A 21,897-nucleotide genomic window follows, 5' to 3' on the forward strand; every position below is an offset into this window, starting at 1 on the left:
TACGTATACTATATAAAATGCCTGTATTAATATTAACAATGGGTTTGTGTAGTGTGTTGCTTGTTGTGGCAGAGTCACAGAAAATCATAACCAGATTCTGCAGCTCCCCTGAACTCTGCATTTTAGCATCTTTCAGCTCATCGTTTTGTTTGTTCGTGGGTTCGCTGCTGTTTCTGGCAGCAGCAGGAAGTTTTTGTTTCTTAGCGACGAGCTGGTAAACTCAGTAGAGCGTTCAGCAGCTGAAGTTCATTCTCATAAGAGTTGGCGCAGACCAAAACTGAGCAAAAAGGAAAGTGAATGTTGGTCTTGCATCGCTCCAAATAAAAACCATAAGAACTTTATAATGAGTGATTGTGTGTCAGTGTTGTGTTGAAGACACATCGCACTGCAAACAGGTGAAGTGCTGTTACACATCTATAAATAATTCAAACTGATTACTCTCAAGCAGGAATTTTAGATTTGACAGTTTGGACTTGTGTCTCCGTCTGCGAAGGCAAAACATGGTGCACACTCCTAAACTCTTCTATGGCTCTGTGTACATTATCATATGTCCTCCTCTGAGCTGCTCTACCTTATGGTCTGTTATAGTCCAAAGTGAATCTTAAAACAGATTGTGATGGTGTGAAGCAGATTTTCTGTGTCGATCCATCAGAGGAGGTGGCGTCGCTTCACAGACACTACTGAAGCAAACACCGATAAGCTCTGGAATGTTTGTCTTATAGCTAATAACTCACCAGACTCTATAATGCCTAAACCAACACAGCTTATATGCTGTTGTGTTTTTTTTTTCCACAAGTAGGTCCATAACCTTGTATAGATATTAGCTCAGAAATCTGCTTGGATCAGAAGCAATATTGAAAAGTGGTTTTGTTGTGTTGCATTGCATGTACCAGCCAGGAGGTGTTTTTCATACTCACTTGTGCGGCGACCAGGTTGGGTAATAAATCTTTAGTTTATTAGTAACTTGTGTGAATTTAACTGGCAGTTACATTTGAACCATTTTGCCTCCTTGAAATCACCTGTTTGTCAGATCGCTGTGGATTTCGTTCAGCTTAAAGCATCAAGAAGTCTCATGTTTTCAGTTTTTATTCTTATGATAAATATGTTCTTGAGAATTGATAAAAGTTTACACATGAAATCCATTACTGCGTGGAAGTTGTGTGGATAATTGTCTTAGCTGTGGTGTCAAAATGTAGTTTGCACACATAGCACAAGAGCTGCAGTTTCACTTCGTCCGGATTATCCACCAAACCGCCAGAGAATGTTAGATCCGGGCCGAGACCCCCCCAAAAAACTAGCTGGATTAATACATTTACACACAAGTTGAGGATTTTCAACTGTGTGGAAACAAAGTGTGTGTTTTTAATACTGACAATTCAATCTGATTAACTGAGGGACTTTGTATCCGCTGGGCAGCCGATAAACAAAGGACTGGGAGGAGTGTGTGCTCCCGAGGAAGGAAAAGTGGGACATTTGTGCAGGAAAACACTTCTGCATCGCATTCCCTGCCATAGCTGACTGCTCCACTGGACGGAAAGGGAGGGCCCCAGCAGAGAATCGGGGGAAATGTTAGACACAGCGGAGAGATTTGTTGCCGTATATCTTAATGTCAGATCAGGATGTGTTATAGTCGGCTTGTTGTGCTTTTGTCTTTCCGCTCAGTGTCTGGCCTTCTGGCCTGGAGAGGTGTGTTTTCAGAGATGTTCCACTGGAGGGCAGACCACCAGCAGAGAGTGGAGGTTGGCTGAGGTTGTTACAGGTCACACATCCGTTAGTGCTGGACTGCTCATAGTGGCTAACTGCACACACAGCAGGATATTATTACCCTGATGTCCTTATGTTCATATATTCAGCTGTATTCCAGTACAGGTCCACATCACTATCAAAATAGAATAAAACTAAGAATATAACAAAATACGGAACAATATAAAACGAAAATCACACATTAGAATTTGTTGTGTGTGACTTGTCCATCTCAGAAGCTGGAACAAACAGAGTATAATAATATATAGGATTTATCGTGCATGCAGGGTTTACTTTCATATTTTTTTCCGAAATAAAGGTTCTGACCGGTAATAGTAAGCTAAATTCATAGGCTACGTCGTAATGTTCTGTTCGCATACATCCAACCTGCTTTAGATTTTACTCCGAGCTGATGTACTGCACCTGAAAGACATTTGTTGAACACAACATGAAGACAACACAATGTTGTTTTTGCGTCATCAATGTCAGCTAGTGGTGTGGCACTGTATGCCAATTAGCAGACGTTAGCATGCTAACACGTTGGTATTTGTATCATCAAAAGATTGCAAGCTAGTAGAATGACGATAAGATGAACTGCCATTACATTTTGTACTTGATGAATCCTACCAGCTATAGTCGTCCTCGGACTTTTCCAGCTTCAAGTTTAAGATCAAAATACTTCTATGACTACTGACATTCCCATTAGCCTCAGCTACATGTTGTGTTTATTGCTATATTAGCAAATGTTAGCATGCTTGAACCTGCTAACACATCAGCAGGTGTGAGCGTGTTAGCATGCCCGTGTTAGCGTTTAGCTCGAATCCCAGCTGCGGCCAGGTACAGAGCTGCAGCTACACACTCGGTCTCGTTCCTAACTAGGTCATGGACTCTTAAGACCGTGACGCTTGGTAAACCGAAGCAACGCGGAGCACATCAATAATAAATCGTATTAATCTCCTCCAGGGCTACAACGTACAAATTATATTTAGCATCAGGTTAATTGCTGGATATTTTTCTCAAATGATCAATGAGCGTTAAAGATTATAGTGAAAAATTTAAGCTATAGGTCCCCGACAGCGATGTCGTCAAATATGATGAACAGTTTAAAAACTCCGACATTTCATTCACTGCCACGTGTGTCAAGGAAAAGCTGCAGATTTGTTCATTTGAGAAGGTGAAACCAGTGAATGGAAAATGACTGAAACGCTCGATAAATTATTTAAATGCTTGCTGATTCATTTTCTGCCGATTGTTTACTCAATGAATAAGCTAATCGTATATATCCGCTCTAAATGCCTCACATTTAACGTAACCAGGACTTTTCAAGCAGCAAATATTGAATTGTGGTCCCCGTACACCGATGGCCTACATGTACGTATATCTTTTGAAGCCTCTCCACTGTCAGGACGCGATGCACGTTTCCCCCTCCGTTGGCGTACTTGTATTTTAACGGAGCGCGTCGGAGAGGCGTCAGATTTCCAGCGGTGCCGGAGCGTTTCCTCCGTCCGTGCAGCAGACGGTCCGTCCTCGTCTGTGTGGCGTCTGTCTGCTCTCCCGTCCCCGGCAGCGGGCTCTTTAAGGGGAACGGGCACTCGGAGGTAATGGCTATGAGATCATCGGCTTGCGTCGTCATGGCAACAAAGGATGTTGCAGCACTACTGAGAAATAAAATGGCCGGCGCGGTGTCGCTCTCTCTCTCTCCCTCCCTCCCTCCCTCTCTCTCTCGTCCTCACCCCTCCTCCCCCCTCTCTTTCTCTTTGGTATCAGTGAACTGGAGCAGATTGGTTGTGACACCGTGCCCCCACCCCACCCCCCCTCCTCCTCCGCCCGTGCCCCCGTCCTGCCCTCTCACTTTGCCCCATTATTCTGTCCCTGCAACTGTCCATTCACACTCCACACATGTGAGTCAGCAGGAGTCTGCGGCGGCTGCCACTCCGGACACGATTCAGGGTGATGCTTTTTTTTGGGGGGGGGGGTCTCTTTCCTTTCCTGCTGGGAGTTCAGCCGCCGTCCACACAGGGAAGTTACAGGGAATCAACCGGGGGGGAGCACTGATGATGAAGGAAAGCACAGTTTCATAACGGGTCCCCTCGGATGTGGCTTTAGATTGGGTCAGGTGAGACACAAAGGAGGAAGGATGCTGGTTCGAGGGGCCTCCTCATCCCTCACTGGAGCAGGGAGGGTGAGGAGGGGTGAGGAGGGGTGAGGAGGGGTGAGGAGGGGTGAGGATGGAGATTTGGCCACAGACTCAGACCTCTTCCATGAACAATCCATTCAGGGCTGGATTTTATTATTTATCCAAATGTGTGTGTGTGTGTGTGTGTGTGTGTGTGTGTGTGTGTGTGTGTGTGTGTGTGTGTGTGAGCTGATATCTGCTCTCCTCTCTCTGCCTTATGCATGTCCTCGATCTCTCTCACTCTCACCCCCCACCACCCCCACCAACTCCCCCAGCCTCAATCACCCAGACACAGACGCATGCATGCTCACGCAGGATCGCGCGCAGCAGGCGGGTGCGCGCATACACACACTCTCTCTCCCTCTCCTTCTCTCTCTCTCTCTCACTTACACACACATACTCACACACACCCTTCCTGGAGGTGCTGGGAGCAGCTGCAGCATTAGCGTTGAGAAAGAGGAGTTTGCATCCCCGCCACCCCGCCACCACCTCCCCCCCGCCCTCCCTCTGTGTTAATGAATGGATGCTACGGCGATCGGCGCGGGAGCTGCGTCCGTCGGATCGCGGGAAACGGTGGATATCTATTCTTGAATTTATTTATTTATTTATTTATTTTCTACGCTCTCTCCATTTTTTTCTCCTCCTCCTCCTCCTCCTCCTCCCTCTCCCTCTCCTCCTCCTCCTCCCCACCCCTCTCCTGGCGTGCTGTTGTCGAAAAGGACGATGGGGTCTTGCGCTTGAAATCGGATAAAGATGGAGGTGAACGTGGCGGCTCCGGAGCTCGGCGTACTACGGAGGTTCCGCCGCACATGAGGGCGGATGGAGCTGTGATTTCTGGGGGGGGGTTTTCACAAGCGGGATCTTTTGTATTTTTTTTCCCGGGGATCGGGCCGAGCTCTCCTGTGGTGAATTGAGCTATTGTCGAGGACTGGGCCTCTGAAGCTTTTTTTTTTTTTTTTTTACATCTTTGACCATCCGTCCATCCCCCCCTCCTCCTCCTCCTCCTCCTCCTCCCGCCATTCCTCCCCCCCTTCCTCCTCCCTCCTCCTCCTCCTCCCCCCTGCTGCTTTCCACTCAAAAAGGAACAAGTGGATCCCTAAACTGAAATCTCCCCTCGCCGTCCTCCTTCACTCCCAATGCCCCATTTCCCTCATCTCTACCCCTGCTGCCCCCCCACCTCCTCCTCCTCCTCCTCCACCACCACCACCACTCTCCTGCTCCCTCCTCCCACATCAGAGCGGCTACGTAATGTGCCTCCCTACGCATGCAAATGGGGATGCTACAAATGGTGGCTGGGACTGATGCCGATGAAAGGGTGATGCCTCGCGCAATCACCTCCACCTCCTCCTCCTCCTCCTCCTCCTCCACCACCACCACCACCACCTCCGCCGCAGATCAGCCTGGGAGAAGAGCCCAGCAGCCGAGGACCACCGCCCGCAGTGTGCACACGCTCGTTTGCAGCTCGCAGCCCGTGGATGTGGATGAGACGCGTGCGTGAAGGTGCACACTGGTTCCTGCCATGTCCGGTGTGTGATCGCTCTACCGGGACGTTCTTACTGATGCGGGGGAGGCACTGAGCCTGAGGTGGGTCGACCTCCCCCTGCACACCCCCCCTTCCCTTCCCTCCCCACCTCCCGCCTCCCTCTCCACCTTACCCCCGGAAGCCCCCCCAGGGTAAAGGGGTCACGATGAAGAAGACCCGCAGCAGCACTGTGCGGCGGGCCTGGCCCAGCTCGGAGCTCGCCGAGCGGCCGCCGGAGCACAACCTCTCCCGGAGCGAGAAAGACATCCGTGTGCAGAAGCAGCATCTTCCTCCCCCTCCTCCTCCTCACTTCTCTCCGTCCCCGCCGAGCTATCGTGTGCCAGGTGAGTCAGACACGCCCACCCGGACAGGCTCCGCCCTCGCCACGCAACACAACCCAGGTTGCGGTGACACGCTTTGATTCCTGGGGTCAAAGGGCAGAGTTCAGAGTGGACGATATTTACTGGTCTCTCTGATTTCAGGACATGTTTCTCCATCGACCCACGTTACCCGGGATAAACCCACTTGTTTTTGTACGATTTGTAATGTTTTCCTGAATTCCCGAAAGGCCAGTAGTATTTCATTTTCCACGTTTGTGTTTGTTGAGATTGCAAAATCGCTTTGAGGCCATCTCATATCAGGAATGGTCCATTTTATTATCCGTATTCCGTCTTTCTTGCTTCATTGTACCACTGCAACCCCATTCCTACACTCCATGGAGATTTGTACACTCCAGAAAAAAAAAAAGAAAAAAACAGAAAAAAATAGTACGGGTAGTATTATTTTCTTCTCTACCGATGCGATGGCAGATTTAGCTTTTTTTTCATGTTTACCAGGAACCAAGCAAAGCCTTGTAAAGCCACATAAAGCTTAAACGGCTGTGATACTAAGCAGAGATAACGTCATCGTGTTGCTTAACCGACCATTCAGCTGAGAGCGGTGAGGAGGCAGGGCCCTGCACACGCAGCACAGGTGAAAGGGCCCACAGCACTAATGGGCAAGAAAACTTTCAGATGAATTCTGTTCAACTGCTGCCGAATACTAGAAAACACGAGCAATTAGAATTACTGACAGATGCAAATCAAGAAATGGAAGACAGGTAGTCAGAGTCTGTGCTCGGTGTTGTGTGGTTCTCTGCCGATCACCAGATTTAGGTCAAAGGAGAGGGTGACTACTGCACAGATGCTGCAGCGGTGGATTCAGTGCGTTGCCTCACAACCTTTCAGTGGGGCAGATGTTTCCTCTCAGAGGGGCTTGAAGCCGGGCCGGCTGGTTGTAGGATGATCTCACTTCTCACTACTGCTGACAGTAAAGCCAGCTTAATTCAACAAAGGCTACAGAGCATTTCTGCGTGTAAGCTCTGAGCATGGAGCCAAAGTCGCTCATATTCTGTTTCATTTCAAACACTCTGACTCGCGTGAGCGTCCGTTCTCCTGTTTGTCAGATGAGATCACGTGAGTGGGGAGGAAGATTCAGGTGATCTCACACTACGGCTGCTGCAGCAGCTGCCTTGTTTTGCTAACCTACGAGAAACGGGAGGAACGAGAGGCTAAGGAAGCAGGGGGAGGAGGGGTGGAGCCGTTCCAGGCGGCGTGCAAACTGCTGCTGTTTGACCATTACATCATAGCTTCACACGCTGCACCTGCTGTTCATTCATGATCTAACAGTTCTCCTCCTCCTCCTCCTCCTCCTCCTCCTCCTGCAGGTGACGTGTCTCCGATCAGTATGTCACCCATCAGCCAGTCACAGTTCATCCCGCTGGGGGAGATCTTGTGCCTGGCCATCTCTGCTATGAACTCTGCCCACAAGCCCGTCAACCAGGAGGCTCTGGTGGAGCACCTCACTGCCAGCTTCCCAGGTACAACCCTCTCTCCCTCTTCCTCACACGGGACAAGACGCAAACATGCAGAACATTGTGGGGTTTTAGCAGCTTCAATAAAGTTAATACAAGCTATTGTTGTGTATCTTAACTTGGTTTGTTTACCAGCTTTTTAATAATCGCCCCTTTACTAAATTCTCCAAGCAAAGAATGTGCACAGTTATGTTTTATATTTTAAACACATCTACTGGAGAGACCAGCTCCAAAGAGCAAAGTCAAGATCTATCTCATTTAATCGCTTCCTGTTTCAGAGATTAATCAGGAATTGAGATTTATTAGTGCGTTAATCTTACAAACAACATTAGAATGTTTCAGGAGGAATAGAGCTGAAACGTTTAGTCAAATAATCAATGAATCGATCAACAACTATTTTAAAAAGCAGCGCTGCCTCTTGCTTTCTTCTCTAATCATGTGTTAAGCTGTGGGTTGAATAAAACAATCACTGTTTTTTGACATTTACAAGACAAACGATTAATCGATTGAAGCCCTGAATGATGGGATGTTGAATCCTCAAAAGAATGTTGGTGAAACAAACTCAAATGTACTAACACACAGTGAACATCTTTGACTCACTGTCCGATCTTTCTCTACGATTTTCTAACTTTAAATTCCATTCTGTTTGTTCATTTTCTTCACAATTGACTTATAAATGTGGATTTATGCGACATTGACTTTGATACAAATATTTATGATTCTCTACGTGGATGATCCAAACCTTTATCAGTTTTTCTACACTAAACAAAAACAACCAGAGCAGCATTAATTGTTCAATTATCCAAACCGTCCTTTAGTTGTTATTATCACATTATCGCTCATAGAGAAGCTGAGGTTTTTTTTAAAAACCTCACCAGACCTTTGTGATCACAGATCTCACAAAGTGCAAGATGAATATTTCTCTTTTTTCTTTAGTTTTTTAGGATCTGGGCTTTTTTTTTTTATTGTCTTCAAATTGTTGCTATATTAAACAAAATGTCCACAATGTGAACTTATAGGTTGCATCATTCCTGTGTAAAAAAAACAAAAAACCTTACACAGGGGTGATGTAATGTCAGGCAACACATGGCCTCACAAGACTGGTTATGAATGGTGTTGAGTTAATTTACAGGACATGAACTACGTCTGAAACTGGACTGATTGGTTTATCTATTCCAACACGGATGAAATCTTAGATCATGTCCTGATGTCGGTGTAACCGTAGATAAACAAACACACATGGTCGTATGGGTGCGAGGGGGGGCTGAGGTAGAGGTCAATCAGAGAGAAGGAAAAACCTACTGATGTTGTAAAATATGCACAAATCAGATCTTTGATAATAATTTTCTAGTGGATTATAAAACAATTTAAAGGACAATTTAAAGATTAAAAAATTCACTTAAGAGCTTTTAATAAGATCCCCACCAATGTGTTTTATCTGTGTCATGGTTGCACAGCCGAGCTATGTTTAAACAAACTGAAGTTTACTTTAAATTATGATATAAGCGAGAAAGAAGGCACTAATGTACCTTATACAGATGTCCCTGAAACATGAAACAAGAAGGTAGCATGAGATATCTAGAATATTTCAATGCTGGTGCATCAATAAAAACGTGGCAGCTTTGTTTTGGAAATTTAATTCAGGGTTGGCATCGTTTGGCTTCAATTCAAATATTGGAATAGAAGATGTGTTTATGTATTTATACAGTTTGTGATACCATCATACAGTTTGTTCCTGTGTTAGTCAGAGGAAATGTGACAGGTAAATATACAGGGACTTTGTTTTTGATGTTAAACAATACGACAGAAAAGCTGCTCATCAGAAGGATTTTACCTCTATTTCCATGAAAGATCTGATTTGTCAGGTTATTTATACTCTGATCTTTTAAATCCTCTAATGATCTTTTAATAATCTGCCAAAAGCTTCTTATTCACATTATAGTAACTTATACTAGAAGTTATATTCCCATAATAACCTGAAAGAATCAAGGAATTCCTTACTTCACCCTCTCTCACGCTGAAATAAAGTGTGAGAGTAATTTTAATATTCTCCACCAGGTCTTATTTACTTAAAATAACCAAACAGTCATTAATTGTTAAAATAAAATGACTTTTTTCATATTTGAAAGATTGTTTATGACTTTTTCTTACAATCTTTTTGAAATGTTTGTTTGAGGATCAGCCATCTCTTTTTATTTTTATCTCCTAATTCTTCCAAGGCAGCAACAAATTTGTCAAAAATCCCTGTAATGAAACTGTTATATTATAAATCTCACTGTCGTAAGATAAGTTTATAAAACTGTGCGTGAATGTGTGTGTCCTGCAGGCGTGCCTACACCCAGCTCTGAGGTTCTGCGACATACCCTGAACATGCTGGTGCGAGAGCGGAAGATCTACCCAACTCCAGAGGGCTACTTCATCGTCACTCCCCAGACCTACTTTATCACCCCCTCCCTCATCAGAACCAACAACAAGTGGTATCACCTGGACGATCGGCTGCAAGAGCGCCAACCGCAGCAGCAGCAGCAGCAGCAGCAGCAGCAGCAACCTCAGCAGTGCACTTCGCCTCCGTCTGGCAACGTCACGCCATCCACTCACCTGAGAGAGAGGCCTCCTCGGAAGAGCCACGGTGACTCATACAACTCGTACCGCGACGAGCCCGCCAGACTTCACGCCTCTGCGCTCCAGAGTAAGTCACCGAAGGAGCACAGGGGAGATTCGTATCAAAGTAAGCCACCCAAGGACCACGGCGGCGGGGAACCTCAACCGAGCACGACGGCCAAGGAGCACCGAGGAGAACCGCCTTCGTACCCCCACCCCCCACTCCCCTCCCCTCCTGTCCAGCAGAAATCGCCACCTCAAGAGCCAGCCGACAAGAGCAAAAGCATCACTTCTTTCGCTTATAAAACTGACACTCTGACCAAAAAGAAAGAAGGAAGTGGTGGCAGCGGAACTGGCGAGAAGCAATCCAAGAGGTTTGGACTCAGACTCTTCAGACTGAGTTTCAAGAAGGACAAAATGCGGCAGCTGGCCACCTTCTCAGCCCAGTTCCCCCCGGAGGAGTGGCCTCTTCGTGACGAGGAAGTGCCAACCACGCCCATTCCCCGCGAGGTGGAGATGGAGATTATCCGCCGAATCAACCCCGACCTAACAGTGGAGAATGTGGCAAGGCACACGGCCGTGATGAAGAGGCTGGAGGAAGAGCGTACGCAGAAGAACAAGGTGGGGTCGTCGGCCCAGCACAGTGCGCGCAGCAGGAGAGGGAGGGGCCACCGGAGGGCTCCACACGGTAAGTCCCGCTCTCATAGCAAACCCCGGACCTCTAGGGGGGACCCGTCTGAGGGTTCAAACTGGGACCTCGTGTTCATGGAAAGAGATTACCGCTTCTTCAGCCACTCGCTCGTCCGCTCGCCTCGGGAGGCCATGTACACGTTGGAGCGCAGGCGGAGTGGTGGCGCAACGTATCTGGTCCACAGCAACCCCAACATTACTGAATCGTCCTGCCCTGTTACCCCTGAGTGGGACGTGTCTGGGGAGCTGGCCAAGAGACGGACGGAGATGCCCTTCCCCGAACCGTCGCGCGGGACGTGCCAGTCCAGAGTGCAGAGAAGTCACAGTCACAATCAGGACAGGAAGTCGCGTCACGAGAGGTCCGATCAAGCTAAAGAGCGATCTCGGTCAATGGACAACTCCCTCAAGGGCCTGTCGCTGGGTGCGCCTGAAGACTTCGACCCCAGTCTGGAGGAGCGTAGTCACTACTACACTGATGATGGCACCCTGCGGGCCACACAGAAGTCCTCCCACTACTCAAGGATCATGTTCTCTGCTGCTAAGTTCCACTCTGACTTTAATGTGCCTGATATGGGGAAGGGGAGTTTGGACGAGTCAAGGATTCGGAGTACAATAGAAAGGAACAAAAGCAGAGACAGCTTGCCTACGTACAATGAGCTAATGGGACTTTCTCCTAAGCCCTCAACAGATGAGTACTTCCAGTGCAATACGTCAAACGAAACAATCCTAACTGCCCCTTCGCCTCAGGCAAAATCAGAATATGACACATTAACCTCATCAGGGGGACTCCGCAAGGGCTCTCCGGCTGACCGCCAAACGCCTCACCTCACCTCTCCTCACACGATGGAGTACAAAGAGGACTTGTCGGCAGCGAAAGGACAGAACGGCTCGGTGCGACTGACGCCGAGCCAGACGCCGGAGCCCGTGCAAAATGCCCGTTTGACGCCACACCAACACAACGTGGATCCCGGAGGGGGAGGAGGCAGCATGGTAATCAAGAGGAAGGAGATCTTCAGCAAGGACACTTTGTTCAAACCTCCACACAATGCCTTGTCCACAGGCTACGTGGACAGCAGCTACACCAAGTCCGGCACATTGCGGAAAGCCTCACATGCCAAATCAACAGAGGCCCTAGACAATCCTGAGCCCCAGCAGCCTTCCAATTCAGCCACTTCCTCCGCGTCACCCGCAGTTTTACAGGGCTGCTTAGAGCCAATCGTCCCCTCCGCCTCCTTTGACTATTATAATGTATCGGACGATGAGGAAGAGGAAGAGGCAGAGGAGGACTCGCACAAAGAGTTGGCGACGACGGAGGACAACAAGGACCACGGGGAAGGGGGTGGGAACGGCGGTGGCGGCGGCGGCGTTGGGGAGGGAACCATGCAGTGGCTCCTGGAGCGTGAGAAGGACCACGACCTGCAGCGGAAACTGGAGACCAATCTGACCTTACTCAGCCCCAAGGAGACGGAGAACAGCAGCAGTCAGAAGTCGGCCCACTCTGCCCGTCTGGACAGCATGGACAGCAGCAGCGTCACGGTGGACAGTGGATTCAACTCCCCCAGGTACGAACAGAAAGAAATCACCTGTGTAATCACATAAAACTGCAACTTATGGTGTGTTTTAAATAGATCAGTTATACATTTTGCTGTCAGACCAGGTATTTACACACACGTGTCAAGGCCAAATAATCAATTTCATATTTTATCCACCTATTGAGCTGAAGTGTCTTCACTGTGGCTGCTGATGCTCCCAAAGTGGAACGATAGACCCGCCCATCACAAAGGAGGATAAAGAGGCAGATTTGTGTATTTACAGTCTAATTCAGGTCATGATTATATAAATCAATTCTTTGATCAGTTTAAATCCATGATCAAAAATCATAAAACTTCTGTTTGTACCCGTTTTCGTTTAAAATATATTTGGAGCTTTTTTATTCGTCTTTCGTATCTTCCTCATATATCTTTAATTAACCGTATTTATGTAGTTGTTTCAATGAATTGTTTTCTTTTGTCCTTTCGAATTGTAGGAGCCATGTTTTTTTGAGTTGTATTATTATTATTATTAATAACCTGTCTTGATGTCTTATGTTACTTATTCCTGATTTGAACACTGAATAATTAGTTTTACTCTGGATATCATGACTTATTTTTGAAGAGCGTCTTTTAAAGGCTTTTTCCAGTTGTACTATTTAATCACATAAAAAGCAGGTGAATCTCTGCTGAGCAAACATGTCCTGAAATAACAATATCCAAATGTCCATGGTTCAACTCCACCCGGGGACCATTTTACATGTCACCACCTCCTCCCATGTTTCCTGTCCACTTCCTGTCCACTCTTCTCTTTCCATAGAGGTACTGGTTTCATCCTTAAACCACAGTCCAATAATAGTTCTGACAGCAAAGTCCACCTCACGTCTCCACTTCCAGTTTCTTGTTTTCAGTAAATGCTGTGCAGCAGTTTTATGCTCACACAAAAGAACACAACCAAGACTGTAAATTTAATTGTGCTAATTGTCACAATCTGATTCACAGATTCTACTTTTATTACAAAGATTAAAGCCTTAAAAAATCAGATTCAAGATGCAAAGTAATAAATCTGCAGCCAAACAATCTAGTGACCAGAGAAGAGTGCAGATCTACCCCCCCCCACGGTCCAGCGGCCACATTCAAATTCACTAGATACAGATTTTTATTTGGATCTGCTTCAAATTGCTCATAGATATCAGTCCAAACATGCAGGACTTATTTTGATCAAGATTCCTCAATTATTTTCTGAGAAATCAAGGAAAAGTTTGGAGAAAATGGCGTCATCATCTCACAATGTTAGAGAAAACGTTAAAACGATTCAGGATCTGCAGCAAATTCAAAGAGGTTCTTCCCTGAGCCCCCAAGTCTCATGGAATCCATTCTGTAGTTTTTTAAATCCTGCTGACAAACAAAGGAAGAAAGAAAGAGACAAACGGACAGGGGGGTAAACATAACGTCCGTGGTGGATGTAACGGCATCAATTCTGTTGGCCGCTCTAGAACAGAAAGTTAAGAAGTTACTTGAGTTGTGACAAATGAATGAAAATGCTGCTCTGAAGCTGCTGGATGTGTAAATATGTCACTGTTTGTGTTCATATGCTGTTTATGCTGCCACCAAGTGACAATTCCATGGTATTGAAGGTGCTGTTATCTAGTTTTCTTTTAAAAGCATTTTATTATTCTTAGTAAAAGTTCTTTCCTTTGCCAAAATCTGTTTTAACATCATTTTAATGAATTTTAGTGGGTTTTTTTCTTTCCTGCCAAGCTCCACTTATGCTGCTCTTGATTTCCGAATTTCAGACGCTATTATTAATTCATGGTGTGTTTTAAAAACCTTTGTTTCATCTCTGTCGTGCAGGACACGCGAAAGCCTTGCATCCAACACATCCAGCATCGTGGAAAGCAATAGACGGCAGAATCCGGCACTGAGCCCCGGCCACATCGGCACCAGTGGTATCGGACTGCCATTCAGCTTTCGCGCCATCCCAGAGCCCCCCACCACGCAGCCTGAGAAACTCCAGAAGTCGTCGAACTGCCTGGCCTCCATCACCAGCGTCTGACGGGCAGCGCAGACTGAGACCGGGGAGGTGGTGGAGGAGAGAGGGAGCGGGGGCGGGGGGGTTTCACCATTCTGACCCTCGCTGTCCTCAACCAACACACACACACACACACACACACGAGCATACACATTGAAGAAAAAACACGCACTCATGCTCTCACACACACACACACACACACACACACACACACACACACACACACACACACACACACACACACACACATCTTCAGACTCCTGAGAATCCATTTACTGGGACTGTTACAAAAACAGGCATGGCTTCAAGAGACTGTTCCCACAGCTTCAAGAACTTTAACTGCAAAAAAAAGAGACGAAAAACGACAGAATATCAAGACCACAGTGGGTGAGGACACCTGCCTGAAGTACTTTGAGTTTGGTGACATGGACTCTAGTTCGGCTTATATCAAGATTCTTGATTATTGGTATTGGAAAGTAGTAGACTATAGGATTCAAGTTACATTTGGAAATATCAAAAAAACTTTTTATATTACTTAACAATACATGTCCAATTAAATGTTCTCCTTCCTGAAATAGCGTCGAGTTCTTCAGGACGATTCAATGTATCAGCACAAATGTCCAGACAATAACAGTTGATCCTGAGAACAACGAATGACAGATATAAAAACATAAATCAGCTCAGATTTGTGTACCGCAATGCAAATGATGTATGTATACTCGATACTTTTGATATCCTAATTATTATAATGGTGGTATTAAAGATGCTATGTGACCAAAAACTGATGTTTTGGACAGAATGAGCTGCACCTCACGTCTGCACACATGCATCACAGAACATCTCAGCACCAGGTCGAACTGGTCTGGAGCTTTTCGTCAAGTCCAGTGATCTTGCTCAGCAGGTTGAGTCTTCTCGGTTGCCGTGGTGATGCCGATGTTAAAACTACTGTTTCCAAGGAACTTTTCAATTAGTTGTCTCTGATTGATTTTGAGTCTCAAGCGTCATATCAATAGTTTCAACGGTTTTAAATTGGTAATTCTGAGCTCTGAGCCTCTGTGTAGTGTCGACGTGGTGCATTATGGGAACTGTAGGCAGCTGTTAGTGCATCCAGTTGTTACAGCTGCAGTCAACTCAGCAGTTAGAGAGGTTTCTGTTTCTATTTTCATTCGTTAATGGTTCCTAAGGAAAATTGCGAAAGCTAAATACAGATACAGATGTGTCATATTTTGAGGTTTTTAAGTAATTATTTTTGTTCGCTTCAGCCATGGTCCACTATGGGTATTGTAGGCAGATGAGTAAACTGTGTCTACAGTTGCTGCAAAAGCACTTTAAAAGCTCAGATCGATGTAAAGTCATTTGTAATGATAGTAATTAAATTTCCATTTCATTTTATACATTAGTGGAAATAGTTTACTGATGAACTGTTGACACTGGGGGGTTGTGCATTAACCACAGTGACCAGGATGTTGTTTCCAGGATGTTTTAGTGTGAAAACGAGGAGTGACTCAACAGAAGATTCATCTTTCACACAGAAAAGTCAGAAATGTCCTGGATCTTGGTTCTCAGTGTGAAGATTTGCTGCTTTTCTATGTCATCACATAAATTACATACATTTGCATTTTGAACACACCAAGACATTTGAAAGTCAACTCGGGTTAGGAGACATTATGATTCACACTTGAACTATTCTATTCTACTATTCTAGTCTTTTCTCTCATACTGCTAAAACACTGACTTAAATATAAAAATATAAATATAAGCGACTACACACTAGTGCTCTGAAGGCCTCCAACAAAGGAGCAAACTTCATGCACTTGTGGATTAGAGTGGGAACAATGGGACATTTCCAATGAGAAGCTTTTATTTCAAGACATATTTCAAGTAGATGAACAACTGTTTTCATACATCATCAAGTTTAATTTTGTTTAACATTGCTCCTACTCTAAATACAGGTAAGAACTTTTGTTTTTGTTCATTGAAAACACTTTGAGCAGCACAAGCAAGGTTTTGTTCTCCTCAGTTGTTTGGGGTCGATGGTGGAAGTCCCACTGGTGTTGATCTCAAACCTCAGTAGATACAAAACTAAACTATTCCTAATAGATAGATACAATTATAGGTGAAGTGAGATTGTTTTTGTAGTTTGGGTGAAGTGGCCCTTTACTGAGTGCAGTTCTCCGGATGACCTGTGGGTGGAGACAAAGGTAAAACACTGAAGTTGATCAAATTCAAAAACAGGGTTTGAATTGTAAAAAGTTACACAACATAAACTCCACAATACTTTCTCTAATAACAGACACTCTTATCAGTAGTATTAAACAAACCTTTAGGAATGTTACACACGCTCAGTTTGGGTTTTGTGTTCATCTCAGCGAAACTCATGTTCTCATGAAGAACCTACCATCGTTAATCGTAAGTAAAGTTACTTGTAAATATAATACTAAAGTTTTATAGTTTTTTAGGGGTAACTTTATATATATATCTACGGAGACCCTGAAGTCTCAAAAGATGATATTTTTAAAAATCTTGTGTGAACAAAATACAAAAGTTGTGTTAGTAGTAAAGACGTGACTGACCGATGCTTTGAAGACAAGACTAAGTTGCATTTATAGCTTTTAGAAAATAAAACTTGATCATCTGAATTTTCTCGATGCTTTAGTAGAAATCTGGTTCATAAAACACAAACATCTTCTTAAAATAAATATCTTAAGTGCACAAGATAAAAAATATATAATCTTTTGGGACTTCAGGGACTTCGTACATAGCACTGACCTTTGAAAAGCGCAAACGTGGCGCCCTCTTGTGGGTAACTGATGGTATGACCGTGGCCTGTGAATGTGTGTGTGTGTGTGTGTGTGTGTGTGACAACTGAAGCTCATCACTCTGATCCTATAGAGGTAAGTGGTTTGTGTTCACATTGAGTTTCAAATTCGACAACATCAGAGAAAACAGATCAAGACGATAAAAATGAGAAGCGATATAATATAGTTTAATATTTGTCAGTGGAGATTTTACTTCTAATTAACCGGGATTGAAACAGAATAAATCTTGATAGTCTTGAATTTATCAGAAAATTATCATAAAATCTGTCAATAAGTACAATAGTGTGAGAAAAGTGTGGTTTTATATGAAATAATAAAATAATGACTGGAAGATCTGATTGGACGATGTTCACATGGTGTCAGACCATGAGCTGCTCCTGCTGCTGATCTGTGTGTTTAATATTCTGCTTTAAAACCAAATGTGTTTAAATTACAAAGAGCAAAGAGCAAAGAGCAAAGAGCTGTATCTCATCGAAGTTGAAGCTTTTATGTGAAAACTGGAAACAAATGACCTGTCAGCTGGAATATGACAGAAACATGACAATGACAAAACAAAAACATAACATCTGAAAGCTAATAAATGTTTAGTTTTTTAATTTGTGGCACATACATTTCAGAGGTAAGGATTATTTCACAATAAATCAACCTTTTTTTAAGAAAACGTGGAGAAGCAGAACATTTTAAAATCCGTAATAACTTCAGGCAAACTCCATCTGCTGAAGAAGATCATGTGACAGGATCAAAAGGTCCCGAACTTTTTTGAGGAGGGTGAAAAGTTTGATGATTAAAATGTATCTTGCAAGTCCATTTAATTTTTTTATTTTAAACTATGAAAACAGAAACATTATTTGGAATAGTTGATGATTGAAAAAATTAAGAATGATATTATAGTTTTTTTCTAAATGTTAAATTTATAACCGTTTATTACTTTATTATTTAATTCTTCTTGATACAGGTGAACAAATATTACAGATGCCACCTCAACACTTCATAGACTCAAAGAACTACTGTGTTGTGAAATTGAATCCAGGTTTCATCCTCAGGTTGACAACAATGTGTTTAAAAGCCAGGATTTGAATCACGGACCAACCGCGGACACTCGTGTTTTCTCATTTAAACCCGTAACACAACATGAAATGTAGAAACAACATAAGACACAGGTTCCAGTTTATTTTTTTACCTGTGTGTATTTTATTGACTGATGCAGAGGACGTCTGCTCAGCGTCTCTGAGCTACAGACACAGAGGTGGAATGATGAAACAGAAAACTACAGTGGGTCAGGGGTCACCTGGAGCTTGGCACGTACAGCAGTGAATGAGTCAACTTATTAACATGCAGCTTACACACACACACAAACTCACACACACACATACACACACACATTCACACATTGTTTCTCTACGATCTCCTACAACACACACTTACACATAATGAAGTCAACACAAAGACGATGCATCTGACACTCCTTTAACTTTACAACACTTTTGCTTACACAGGGGAGAAGTGTGCGTTCAGATACCAGGTGGGAAATGCACAAAAAAAAAAGACTTTTGTGTATTTGTGAACATGTAAGCAACGTGTGTGTGTGTGTGTGTGTGTGTCTGAAATTAGCTACAAAAAAATGACATGAACACACATGCACCGTTAAAACACACTATCTCACACACTACACTTCCCATGTATTTCTCTTTTTTTATTTTTGTATTTGTCACGATGAAACCATTCAAGATCTTCACACAAATGAAACACGCTGCCGAACAACCTGGAGAAAAGTCTCCGCTGACGCAGCACGGCCTCGGCCAGCAGACGTTTGGTTCTAAGGCAAAGTTGTAGTTCCACAGGACTAGTGCTGTTGGTGCAGTGCAGTGGCCGTCTCCATTGGAAAGCCTTCATTCAGTCAGTCAGTGTGTTTTTTTGTATTATTTTAGCACCACGGGAATCTCTTCTTCCATCAGACTCCTGTCAGACAGCTGAGAAAAAATATTCCCTTTCCGATATATCCACTGGAAAAAACTACGAATTGTATGGTTACTGGGGTCGACGAGGGAAACATCCATGAAAAACATCCATGAAAAATCAAAAAAAGCAGGACACACGACACAAAGCAAGGCTCACCGTTAACATCACAGATCACTTAGAAAGTCTCCATTTACAGTTTTTTAATCTTTTGTTTCTTTTCCGTTGCACGACGGTCGTCTGGGTTTTTTTTTTAAGCTTTAAGCATAAAAAGGGCAAAGGATGGACCCCGGCCTTTTTTGTTTGTTCTTTTCTCTGCACACACACACACAGACACACTCACACACACAGACACACACACACACACATACAGTAAACACAGTAGGCTTATACAATAAGACATGACGTAAAATCATCTGCAGCCATTTTTTGAGCTGGGTTCGACGAGACCAGTTCCCAAGGCAAAAAAATAAAAACGTCTGTTTTTCCGTCACTGAGGCTGATGAGTCTGATCACAGTACGTCGCACAGTTCAAGGATCGAGGAGCCGGAGGAGACTCCAGGTTCAGCATCCGCAGTTCAAACCTCTGAATATGGATCTAGTGTGTGTGCGTGTGTGTGTGTGTGTGTGTGTTTGTAGTCTCCTGTTGTGCAAAGAGAATCTCAGCAAACTGATTGTCTGCGACCCTCTGAACAAAGGTTCGCCTGATGTGCAGTCGTGAAAAGCACATTTCCCCCCCATTTGGAGAAACTCGTATTGATCATCGTTTTGCGTTTTCCTGTTGCGATGACCTGCCGCGCACCCCCGGGTGGAGACACACGTTCATGGAAGTATTGTTTTTCTTCCCCACAAAACGTCCACGTCTCCACAAAAAAAAAAAAAAAAAACGTCCACGGAAGAGAGGGGGGGACAGGCTGTACTTTTCTCGTTGCCATGGCGAAGGTCAGGGTAACAGTGGCGGGGCTGCGCAGAGGTCAGAGGAGGTCACGGGCCCCGTGTGACATCACTTCCTGGTGTGGAGGCTCTCCTGGAACTTGGTGCTGGTGTAGCGGATGTGGAAGCCCTTCTTGCTGATGGTGTCGTCGCTGTGGAAACGGATCAGCATGGCGTCCCCGGGCGAGTAAATCCCCTCCCTGGGCTGAGGACGGGAGGAGAGAGAGACGTGAGAAGCAGTTTCTCGGACACTTGAAGGTTCACACATCACAGTTTTAACCCATTTTCTACATTTTACATCACAGGAAGATATTCTGCAAAACATTCTGCTGCGTTTGAGATATTTGAAAAATATTTCCCCTCCTTCCAAAACAGCCCTTATTCTCTACTCAGCCATGCATAACGTTATCAGCACTTTATTATAACTTTATGAACTTTAGAATTTGCTTGAGTCGTGTAACTTCACACACATTACATGTTAGAAACAAGACACTAGTATTTCACACCGGTCAGTCGATCTACAGGCGGCGGTAACGCTTCAAAACTAAGAAGAAAAAAAGGGAAGAAGAAGAAGAAGACTGCCGATAAACATGGATGTAAACAATGTACGTTTCAAAATTAAACTTTATGATGATGGAAATGCACTGAATCTGTTCCGATGGGCTTCAGTTATACACAATATGTCTTTTATTGAATGTTTTTCTGAGTCATAAAGCTCCATAGGTCTCATTTACACTGCATTTCAAACACCCCCCACACTGTAACGGACACATATCAGTTAATAATCTGTATTTATATGGAGACATAGCACTCAAAGGGCTTTAAGGTAAAGTTTTGACGTCCACGCAGTGCATCTATGTGCAGAACGTTTTTTACATCATGTAGTGGCACACAGAATGGAGGAGCCGGGGATTGAACCACCGACCATCTGGTTAGTGGACGACCCGCTCTGCCTCCTGATCCACAGCCGCCCAAATAATATAAAGTTTATAAATGTTAAATGTTTCAAATTCCTTGGAAACACAAAAACTCACACAACTTTTTAACAGTTTAGATTTTCATATCAAATTTAAATGGAGAGAAACAAACAGTTGCCTGGAATGACAGGAAGAAACAAACAACATCTAAACGTGTAGAGAAAAATGATTAACAACAAGATCTTTTAGTTGAAAAGTGAAGCTGCTGTTATTCAACATTTTCCTTATTGTCACGGATACCATGAAAAGACCAAGAACCAACAACGACCAACTTCTCCACCCAGTCTGCGGCAAGACGCTCTTTTATTGCCCCAATTTAATATCTGACGTGTGTGTGTGTGTGTGTGTGTGTGTGTGTGTGTGTGTGTGTGTGTGTGTGTGTGTGTGTGTGTGTGTGTGTGTGTGTGTGTGTGTGTGTGTGTGTGTGTGTGTGTGTGTGTGTGTGTGCATGGGACGGAAACTGAGCTACAGTCTTTTTCATATAAGACGGAACATATCAACCAGTGCAGTGAGGATCATGACTGTGTTTGGAACAAAGAAGCTCGATCACACAGAGAAATAAGACACATCAGGCTTATTAGTGGAATCACGTTATTACTGTTTTTGTGTTTTACAGGAAATGTGAAAAATATTAAATAATATGAGCCAAATGTTTTAGAAGTCTGCAGCACAGATTTTCATACAGAATGTAAATGATGGGAAACTGAAATACACAGAAATACATCCAAGAAGCTAAAACTGCACGTCATGCATTCGACAATGGTCAGAAAAGATGTTTAGTATACACCCTGTGTGTATACTATTGTATTTGTATACACTTTAATTGTGTATTTCTTTAATTTGACTCATTTTGATTAATGATTACTTGACATTTTAACTGTTTTAAATGCATTTGTCATTGTTTTGAAAAGCGTTATGATAAGGTTTTTAATATTAATATTATTGAATTTAAAGATCTAAAACAAAGAATACACTCTGGCTCTTTGCATATGTTAAAGATTCCGCCCTGAGGGAAGCGATGGATTCTTACCCCTGAGCCACAGAAGCGTCCGAGTCGATGGGAGTTG

General features: G+C 44.1%; 2 protein-coding genes across 3 annotated transcripts in view; one reads left to right on the top strand and one right to left on the bottom strand.

Moving 5' to 3' along the window:
* Positions 1-14,312, top strand: part of stox2a (storkhead box 2a) — a 16,643-nt gene extending 2,331 nt beyond the window's left edge. Inside the window, exons 1-4 of one of the 2 annotated variants that reach the window (XM_034599430.1) lie at positions 4,288-5,785; positions 7,147-7,299; positions 9,620-12,146; positions 13,968-14,312. In XM_034599430.1, the coding sequence (XP_034455321.1) occupies positions 5,608-5,785; positions 7,147-7,299; positions 9,620-12,146; positions 13,968-14,169 (3,060 nt within the window). In that variant the 5' untranslated portion in view covers positions 4,288-5,607 and the 3' untranslated portion in view covers positions 14,170-14,312. Of the gene's footprint in view, positions 1-4,287; positions 5,786-7,146; positions 7,300-9,619; positions 12,147-13,967 lie in introns of those variants that run through there. The other variant, XM_034599421.1, reaches the window with a different exon arrangement.
* A 4,826-nt stretch (positions 14,313-19,138) lies between these two features.
* The window catches only part of tll1 (tolloid-like 1), a 40,093-nt gene continuing 37,334 nt past the window's right edge, over positions 19,139-21,897 (bottom strand). Inside the window, exons 20-21 of the mRNA XM_034599442.1 lie at positions 21,861-21,897; positions 19,139-20,058 (exon numbers count right to left, since the gene is read on the bottom strand). The exon at positions 21,861-21,897 is cut by the window's right edge and continues 214 nt beyond it. Of these exons, the coding sequence (XP_034455333.1) occupies positions 19,924-20,058; positions 21,861-21,897 (172 nt within the window). The 3' untranslated portion in view covers positions 19,139-19,923. The remainder of the gene's footprint in view (positions 20,059-21,860) is intronic.

This window comes from Hippoglossus hippoglossus, chromosome 1, assembly GCF_009819705.1.
Source record: "Hippoglossus hippoglossus isolate fHipHip1 chromosome 1, fHipHip1.pri, whole genome shotgun sequence".
NCBI classification, from domain to species: domain Eukaryota; kingdom Metazoa; phylum Chordata; class Actinopteri; order Pleuronectiformes; family Pleuronectidae; genus Hippoglossus; species Hippoglossus hippoglossus.